The sequence below is a fragment of the Panulirus ornatus genome, chromosome 17, assembly GCF_036320965.1.
Source record: "Panulirus ornatus isolate Po-2019 chromosome 17, ASM3632096v1, whole genome shotgun sequence".
Lineage (NCBI taxonomy): Eukaryota > Metazoa > Arthropoda > Malacostraca > Decapoda > Palinuridae > Panulirus > Panulirus ornatus.
Window position 1 is genome coordinate 17,668,634 of NC_092240.1, and position 10,615 is coordinate 17,679,248.

General features: G+C 42.4%; 1 protein-coding gene across 1 annotated transcript; it reads left to right on the forward strand.

The window, feature by feature from the left end:
- The first annotated feature begins 320 nt into the window (after positions 1-320).
- LOC139754414 (transmembrane protein 26-like) lies at positions 321-8,502 on the forward strand. The gene is made up of 5 exons (XM_071671692.1): positions 321-607; positions 3,864-4,098; positions 5,192-5,479; positions 6,961-7,373; positions 8,199-8,502. Exons 1-5 carry the CDS (start codon positions 417-419, stop codon positions 8,500-8,502), a joined length of 1,431 nt encoding a protein of 476 aa, XP_071527793.1. The 5' UTR covers positions 321-416.
- The last annotated feature ends 2,113 nt before the right edge of the window (positions 8,503-10,615 follow it).

A 10,615-nucleotide genomic window follows, 5' to 3' on the forward strand; every position in this document is an offset into this window, starting at 1 on the left:
TTTGTCTCTGCATGTACAGAATTCTTTTTTCATACTTGTATATTTTAATCCAGCGCAGAGAGGGTGAAACACATACCATTCTTCACATGGTACAAAAATGCCCTTCTACTAGTAGTGCAATATTAGGATTCGCACTTTGAAACCGAAGGGAAAAGGAAGAGATGCAGCTGCAAAATTCCTCAAGAGCGTTGAGTTCTACACCATGTCTTGGCAACGGGAGTATAGCTGTACAGTACTAAAATCGCGGCAGCTCACGCTAGTGTTTGAGAACTTTTGAAGACCCACAAAGAACTTGTTAATCTGTAGGTCCCAGACAGACCTCTTCATACTGGCCTCTCTCCTACACTCTAACTTGCGTCTAAATCTTAAACGACGTGCGGCAACATAACCCTACAGGATCGTTCTTGGTGGAAGCCATGGGCTGCCTGATTATCTTGAAGGCCATCCTGACGAGGATGATCTTCGGCTGCCACGGGTTCCTGGCCATTTGGCAAGTGGTGGTGACGACGGAGGAGCCGCGCTACTGGTACCTGACAGTGTCACTGCTGGTGCTGATGTTAGAGGCACTGTTTACTTTGGTCATCAGGCAAAACCAAGATTGGAAGTGGTGAGTGGCCATGTGCTGGTCTGAGATTTTCTTTTTCCAATATCACATTCTTATACTGATCTTTTTTAACTTATTTTCTCAGATTTTTTTCCGATTTCATTTCTGTCAATTATCTCTGCTTCTTGTCCTGTTTCTTTAACCTTCCAATTTTACTCCCAAGATTTTGTTTCAAAATCCTTTACATTTTTAACTATCTTATCTAGTCTTTATTAGTTTATTGTACATACATTTTCTTTTGTTTCATCTTTTAAACGTTCCCAGTTCTTTCAAACTTTTCTTATAATCTTCAGTTTACATATTTCTCCTATTTCTTCTTTGACTTTTGTCCAAATTTGTTCTTTTAATATCATTAGGTCGGTATTTTTCTGCGTTTTTTATCCACTATTATTACCATTCATCTTTTTCACTTCCACCTTTAATTCCTTTATCCTTTTATATATTACATTGCTCGTATCTTTTTCTGTATTTTTCCTTGATTTTTTCTTAATCCTATCTCTCCTCTATTCATTACTATCAATTTCATTTTTATCATATCTTAATTCTCCTATTTTGTTTCACTTCTTCAGTTTTTTCTTTTCTCTAACTTTCCCTATCGTATTCATTTAAGAAGGTAATATCGTGTATCCAATACGAGGGGGATATTCCTATCGTTTTAAAACTCCCATCATACAGTACACTCATAATCATACTTCTACATAGCGATCCCAGGATAACTTAATGAATTACAGGCTTAGGAGAAAGCATGCTTAACGTCTGTAAGCATTTCAGATTCGATATTCAACTAAACTTCGTCAAATGATCTTTTCATTGTTGCTCAGATCAGCAAACAATTTGAACAACTCATGTGTTATTAGCCTTTTATGGATAACTATCGAGGAGGCGTTGAGCACCACACGAGTGTGCATCACACATGTAAGTTGAATACTGAACAAATTGGATCTACAATTTAAGCCGCGTTTACATTAAGGGTCGTATTCGCTTAAATATACTATATCTTTTTTTTTCTTATCTTACACAGGACACTGGCAATAATTACCTAGAAAACTGATATACTTATCTTCCTCTACAGCGGATAAATATAATTACCACATGCAAAACAGAATTATCTCGTCTACCTTACACTCAAGATTATACATCACTAAGTAACATAAATTTCTGATCACTGCGACAATAGTTTCTAAATAATAAGGTAACATAACGTTAACATCAGATAAATGGCAACTAATAACGGTTTTACAGCCTAGCCAACCGTTGTCGCGCAACCTTTTATTGAAGTTTTTATAGATGTGACCATCATGGCTGGCTGGCTGGCCTGGGCTCGTCCTGTCCCTCCCCGCCACTGTCGATGTTTCCAGAACAACAAATATCTTTTCAATATCACTTCATGTCAGCCATAATCTGACTGTCTCACCTGTTTCTGTGTCATCTACTGAATCATTCCTGCCAGGAGAAACAATATATTGGTGGATTTTCATTTCTACGTCTATAAAAGGTGGCAGTTCTATGCTTAAAAACTGAGGCACTTTTTCACGTTAACCAAAATGACACAGCTAGTTGTATACCTCAATCAAGCTCACCTCGAATTCCACACTATATATATATATATATATATATATATATATATATATATATATATATATATATATATATATATATATATATATATATATATATATATATATCCCTGGGGATAGGGGAGAAAGAATACTTCCCATGTATTCCTTGCATGTTGTAGAAGGCGACTAAAAGGGGAGGGAGCGGGTGGCTGGAAATCTTCCCCTCTCGTTTTTTTTTAATTTTCCAAAAGAAGGAACAGAGAAGGGGGCCAGGTGAGGATATTCCCTCAAAGGCCCAGTCCTCTGTTCCTAACGCTACCTTGCTAATGCGGGAAATGGCGAATAGTATGAAAGAAAGAAATATATATATATATATTCATTCATTTTATTTAATATACTTAGTTGCTGTCTCCCGAGTTAGCGAGGTAGCGTAAGGAAACAGACGAAAGACTGGCCCAACCCACCCACATACATAGGTATATACATAAACGCCCACACAAGCACATATACATACCTATACATTTCACCGTATACATACATATACATACACAGACATATACATATATACACATTTATACATCCATATTTGCTGCCTTTTTTTTTTTTTTTCCAAAAGAAGGAACAGAGGGGGCCAGGTGAGGATATTCCCACAAAGGCCCAGTCCTCTGTTCTTAACGCTACCTCGCTAACGCGGGAAATGGCAAATAGTTTAAAAGAAAAGAAAAAAAGAATATATATATATATATATATATATATATATATATATATATATATATATATATATATATATATATTTTTTTTTTTTTTTCTTTCATACTATTCGCCATTTCCCGCGTTAGCGAGGTAGCGTTAAGAACAAGGACTGGACTTTTGAGGGAATATCCTCACCTGGCCCCCTTCTCTGTTCCTTCTTTTGGAAAATTAAAAAAAGAAAGAAGAGAGGGAAGGATTTCCAGCCCCCGCTCCCTTCCCTTTTAGCCGCTTTCTACAACACGCGGTGAATACATGGGAAGTATTCTTTCTCCCCTATCCCCAGGATATGTATATGTTATATATATATATATATATATATATATATATATATATATATATATATATATATATATATATGCCTACAGTATGATACGAACTTTGTCACTTATGTGGAAGCTGCGCAAATTAACCAAGACGTCATGGGCGCCACAGCCTTGTCATGTTAGCATACCCGGCTTCTACACAAATAGCAGCGGTTCGAATCCTGCTTTCGGAGAATATTGTATTTCATATGGAAGTGGGCGTTCATTGTCAAAGGCATGCATGGGATATAGTTAATATGAACGATGTGGTATACAAGGGTCGACTTGCTGTCAATGAACTGAACGAGGGAATGTGAAGTGTGCGGAGTAAACCATGGAGAGATTTGTGGGGCTGGATATGGGTAGGGCGCTGTGGTTTCGGTGCAGTACACAACATGACAGCAAGACAATGGATGTGAGCAGAGGAGGCCTTTCTTCGTCAGTTCTTAGCGCTACTTCAGTATGCAAGCAGATTACCCAGAAATATATTCACAAGTTGAAGACTTTCCTAAACTAAATCCTTTAAGTTAACCATGTTAAATATTTGCATTTTTTTAAGATGGTCATTGTTATGGTTGTAAGAGTACGGTTAATAACGAGTCTCTTACTTAGTTCCAAGTGTCTTCATTGGCTATCCCTGACCAGGTTTTGCCCGAGCGTGTTCTTCTACCTGACCTCTGTCGTACCGGCCATCTGGCTCCTAGAGCTGGATAAGTTTTACAAGAGGATGTCCACCCGCCATATCAACACCACCAACACCACCTCCCGCCAGGCAGCTCTGGACATGATAGCAACCTTCCCTGACGCACAACAAACATCAACTCTTCCTGGCGCGCACCAGTCGATCCTCAACCTTACTGCCTCCCTGGCGGAACTTGGGGCGAGTTTTCCTGGGTCTTTTCACAGGTTGTCAGACATATTCAAATCATCGTTGATAAAAAAAAAAAAATGTAGGCCTCACCTCTGGAGAAACATATTATCATTTCAGTGAAACAAGAAAAAGTTTTATATGAAATATTTTCACTCTTTTATTCGTTATCTTTCGTTCTTATTATGCGGTGAATTTTTCAAACAATAACCAAGTAGTAAATTTCATTTCTGAAATACTTTTATACTCCATTTAAAGTAATACCAGTTCACAATCTCTCATGTAACAGTGGCACATAAAGCTTGGGAACTAGGCATGTTTTTTCATACACGATACCATAATGACTGTGGTGCTCCTCCGGTGTGCCAGTTTGACTGTGGTGCTCCTCTGGTGTTGCCAGTTTGACTGTGATGCTCCTCAAGTGTTACAAATTTCACTATGCGCTCCTCCAGTGGTTTGACCTGCAGTATTTCTGTTAACGTGAATACTTGTAGACATCACTTGTGGCCTTCTTCAATGTCGCCGTCATCAGAGACTGAAACTCCATCCTTGCCTGCCTGCCCTTAACTCGACTTTTACCTTCTGCCCGTAATTCGACCCCTCCCTGCTTTCCTGTAACTCTTAACTCTTACCCTGCGTATTTGTATATAACTCTCTTACCCTGTGTGTTTGTATATGGTTCTTATGACATAACCCTCTTTCCTGTAGCTCCAAACTCTTACCTTTTTCACTGTTCTCCTCAGTCTCATGTAGCTTCTTCTCTGCATCTAAAATTTTAACTCAAAGCTCTGCCTGATCTCTTAATATTTAGCTCTTTTTCTGTAACACATAACTCCCGTGTTGCTGCCACCAATGTAGCCTAAATATCTTTAGCTCTTTAATCAATCTGCTCCCCAATCTACCTCTTTGTACGTCTCAGCTCCAAGCTTAATGCCTGCCTGCTTGTATACAGCTTTTAACTATTTGCCTGCCACCTTGTATGTGGCTCTTAACTCTTAGACTACGTTTCTCCCTGTCTCTTATTTCCTTCGTCTCACGCTGGACATTATACAAACCAAAGAAACATAAGTCGGAAACTCTGAAAGCGTCCGCTTCTCCCTGGCAGCTGGGTTTGCCAGGAGGGGTAACGGAGGCTACGTGGGTGGCGGTGCTGGAGCAATTCCTGATGCTGGCGCTCATCCTGGGTCGCTGGCTCCTGCCCCTGGGTGACCTGACTCGCGAGCAGCTCTCCCAGCTGCTCCTGGTCTACATCGGCACAGCGGCGGACATTATCGAGTTCTTCGACTCTTTCAAGGACGAGAAGATCGCCGACAAGGAGGTGTTGGTGCTGCTGGTGCTAGCTATCTGGTCGTGGAGCCTCTTGCAGTTCACTGTTATCATTACGTCGCCACAGGTGAGCCAGTGATGTGTAGGTGGGGAACACGGATATGGCCTGCTGCACAGGTGAGGACCATAGCCGAGATCTGCTTCACAGGTGAGGGATACAGCGGATATCTGCTGCACAAGTGTGAGACATGGCTGAGATCTGTAGCACAGGTGAGGGATACGGCTGAGATCTGCTGCACAGGTAAGGGACAAGATTGAGACCTACTGCACATGTTACGGATACAACTGAGATCTGCCGCAAAGGTGAAGGACACGGTTGGGTTCTGTTGCACACTGGTTGACTGATCTGTGCCGGTAACACCGGCTAGTTTCCTGAGCACTCCATGCTCATCCTGTAAGCAGTAATAACGCTAAAGGATCACAGAGGTCACAAAAGGTCTTAGTGAGACCCCAGTGGGTTGATATAACAGTTATCAACAATCCTATGTATTTACATTAAGTGGTGCTTATCTCTCAGCCTATGTCTGCGCTTGCGTAACTATATGTCTGTGCATTGCTTGACAATGTCGTGTATAATCGGCCCAGACCTCCAGTCTGTGTGTGCCATCGCCCTACCTGAAAGTCTGTGTGTGTGCACATTCTCTCGTCTGGCAGTATGTGCTCCAGGGCAAGTCTCAGTGAGCGTGCACAAGTTAATATATTCCTGCACAAGTTCAGTGTTCCTGCGCGCTCACGAGTCCCTCTTGTGTGTTTGACAGTCTGTGCTTATGTGCGAATCAATGCGAGTATAATCGAGTCAATGTGTGTATGTGTGCATGAACGTGTGTGTGTGTGTTTGTGTAGACATACAAACCAGTTTGTGGGTGTACATCAGAAAATGAATGTTTACGAATGTATGCGGAAATCAGTGTACGTATATGTCCACACGAAGCACTGAACTCATTTGAAACACCTTTAGATCTCTATATATCTTGTTTAATTATCGGTAAGCATCAGTTGAACTTAACTACTGTATTCATAAGCTCTCGGCAAGACGCACGCAGATCTTCTTGATGATCCTTAAGAAAGAAATAAAACTTGGTTCTTGGTTGTCCAAGTTCATCTATAATTTTGAACAGTTATACTAAATCTGTATACATGTAGTTGTATGTGAGATACCGTGGTAAATAATAACAGTCTATTAAAAACAACCAGATTAGACAAGTTCCGACAGATAAAAGTGGTGAGGACTTTATGGTTACATAAGAACGAAAGTAAACTATGCATATTCTAACCTAAGTATATATGATGGATTTGTATTTTACAGCTTGTTACCAAGGTGTCTGTGTATGTTTACATCGGTGTATGTGTGTGTGTGTGTGTGTGTGTGTGTGTGTGTGTGTGTGTGTACATGTGCTACTTCAGTTTGTTCAATTTTGAGTGTGTGTGTGTGTGTGTGTGTGTGTGCGCGTTAGTTTTTGTGCGCCTGAGCTTAAGTTTGCGAACCTGAAGGTGTCTATATCGGTTTATTTGTTAATATCTTCTTTCGTTCGTCTCTGATAGTAAACATACATGCAACGTTCCATCACCGTACAGAAGCGCCAGGAGAACGGTCCTCATGATCCTGCTGTGAGCTGTGCTGACAGCAGAAGCGGAGACGTCGACCAGTGCTGCTGTGTCTGCTGTAGTGATGACCGTAATGACTCCTGCTGCAGCTGCATTACCGGCCAGAAGTCATCTCCCTGTGGATCCTGTCGTGCCCCCTGCGAGGACTGCGACTTGACCGTGTTCGGAGTCCTACTGGACATCATCCTACAGGACGCGCCCTTCCTGGTGTTCCGGCTCTTGCTCATCCTGCACTACCGCCTCGTCTCGTACATGAACATTTTCTTCACGGCCAAGAACACCCTGGTCATCTGCCTCCAGTTCTACCGTCTGGTGGTCGTCCAGGTACGAAGCAAGACTTGGATGTCGGTCCCCCAGTAGATCTAGTATTCCACAATGTCACTCTTCATTGTTATTTCTCCTTCTGTAACGTTTTTACACACAACCATTACTTTATGCCGACCACATTTCCAACACACGGACACATTATGTAACATACAACACACTTAACCATACCTGTATATGCGGCTTTTAGTCCAGAATCTATATCCTCCCTGGCCTGGCAACAAATTCAATGCGTTTATCCAATACTAATCCTGGTAAATATTTTTCTTATTTTTACGTTCACTGTCATTTCCCATGTTACCAAGTTGATACCTGCACCTTATTCACCCTAAAACGGTAATCAATGATGCTTTAGACTAGAGTGAATGGCTCGTCCAAGTAGCCTACTATGTACTTATACTTCGCAAGTGTCAATGTTGGTGCATTTCCTCGTTGTGAGGTATAGCGCACATCTTTGTACTGGTGTACGTGACTAAAATCATGTGACCAACCAAAAATTTCTGTGATTAGTTCTGGCACGAGTGATAAATTACGTGATCATATATATATATATATCACATACAAACCTCCAACAGCTAGGATCGAACCCGGGACCGCGGTGCAAGAGGCAGGAATGCTAACCGTTAGGCTATGGGCCTGGTATGCTCTGTGAAGGTGCGCGTTCATATGCACTTTATTCGTATATATATATATATATATATATATATATATATACAGAAGCCGCGAGTATTCCCGATCGTGTATACAAATAGAATGTTTTGGGCTTGGGAATATCTCGTAACACCTGAAGTGTTAAACATTAGTCGGTAGGTGTTTATAACGTTACTGACGGTCTTAATAACCTTGACAACTTATAGGCATAAAGCTCAACCAACCAACCGCGGCAAGGACCGGCTTTGGTCACCCTCCTGCACTGCTTGCCCCAGTGCGTCCTCCACTGTGTCTTGTGGTTCTGTTTTGGCTACAGCTCCTAAAGCAAAAGGGTGCCTACATTTACAGACCGCCGTCGACGTGCTGTCTGCAGATGCCGTCAAGAGCAACAAACTGCCTAGAGGCCGGTGTGTAGTTACAGGCGTCGTTTACGCTGTCTACAAATACGAGGAATCTTCTACAGACACGACGAGCCACTTACAAGCCACGACCAGTTGTCTCGTGTCTTGAAGGGTAGGCCATCACACCCGTCAGTGAGTTAGGTAACGTAACGCAGGCTATATTTAAGCCGAGTCCACCGCCGGAGTTACAGTGCGTCGCCAAGGTAAACTGGTGTGCTAAACTCGACGGTGTGGTTATCCCACTGATAATTCACATTATAACGACTTGGCTATGTGGCTTACATAATTGCTGGCCTAAGTGAATATATCTACACTTGTAAATATCACGTTTATCAGTCAAGTACTTTTTAAGCCAGATATGCTAAATGCCCAGAATCCAATTACATTAGTATGGCCGTGGTAACTCAATAGCGATTTTTGACAGGCAAAGTTTTACTGGGTCCCTGTTACGACTGTTGCCCTACGACCCCATTAGTCCCCAGATTAATCTTCTGTAATTCAGTGACAGCGTCCAGCCTCGCTGGCATCCAACTAAGTGTAACACATTTTCACATGTCCTCGAGACAAGAGGTGCTTCCTCGACGTGCGTTCGTCTGCAGTCTTACTGATGAAGTCCGTTGTCTGTTTACCTTACTAGTTTGTATGGTGAATCCTAGATGGGCACTTATTGTAGGTCTCGATGACAGATACGAGGCATCATGGTTTGAATTCAGGCTTGTGACCACATCGTAACAGTCATTACAGTATCCTGTGCCTGTGAAAATGCTATTTTGATATAATAATGTTAATACAATAGCCAGCAGTATTTTCCACACTTATGATACTATATTCAATACACACCTGATTCTCCTCAGTTCAACGTACTTCTGATCATGAATCCCACACGTCTGATTCTGGATTCGCAAAACAAACTGACTTCGAAATGAGATCTTCCCCATTCAGTAAGACGGTATGACTCTTATGTACGACAGCACGACCTCTGAGTACGACGTTACTACTCGGATATGGTGGTCTGACCTGTGACTTGACTCTTGAGGGTTAGGTTCAAGGCCCAGCCATTATACCCAGAGTTTATACCGTTAAACTGAAAGGTTTACACATTCATGTGCAGTCAGATGACTACCGGTCCCTGTAACGTACTGAATCTGAGAAGTAACACATTTATATCTGAATGACTGACTGTGCGTCAGCTGGTGGTTTGTTTACGTTGTGAAATTCGTCAGGTCGAGCGCCGACGGTCAACGTCCAGACCTCTTGCGAAGGTGAGGGTATCATCAGAGAGAAGGAGTGCAAGAATAATGCGGGACAGAATGAAGAGAAGTGAGAGAGAAAGATACTACACAGGCGAGGACGTCAAGGAAGTGGGATCGAAGATAGCGGTCATCGACGTGCTGGAAGGTGATGGAGGTGAGTAGCAACATTTTTCAGATTTTAGGATCGTCATTTTCTTTGACAAAAATATGAGTAAAGTGTTAGGGAGGGAAGAAAGAGGGATTGTAGAGAGCGAGAGGAGAAGGGAGGAAGCATCCTTAACTATGCCTTGCACAGAATCTGCTAACGACCCCAGCAACCCAATCGTCTCCTGTTCTTATGCAGTCTGGGCGGAACGAGAGATGTCAAAGCGGCAGCTGCCACATTCCCAGAGCAAACATCCTCCAACCACCTCCCCTGGTCGACCCTTCCTCGCTCTCCTACAGCGTCACGACCCATCCTGGAACACTCAGGTAGGTGGTACACTACAACAATCATAGAAAAGCTATGCATAAATCGCTGGAAGCCTTAGACTACTCTTCCACTTGAGACGATCGTGAGGCAATCGTAAACGGAACAGCAGCGAGCGGAAGTACGCCAAAACTTGTTACGTATTTCACCGGTCACGTAACTGTCCTCAGGGTGTCAGAGTTCGAGCCACTCTCAGTGACTTCCTGCGACTGAATCACATCATAATGGAATCATCATCAGAGCAGCAGCTCTGTCATCCTGAATGATCATTTACAGTTTTGCACCACCAACACCACCACCACCACCACGCGGAACAGCTGTGTCTCATTTCATAAATGTCTGAAAGCATTTTCAAATAAATATGTTCTAATTATTTTGTTTGTCTTGTTTACATGACAACCTGGGCAGGATCAACAGCGTAGCGTCAGCGACCTGACCTCCCTTGACCTGACCCCACCTGGGCATCAAGAGACTACTCCTGCTGGGTCACTCTCGGTGGA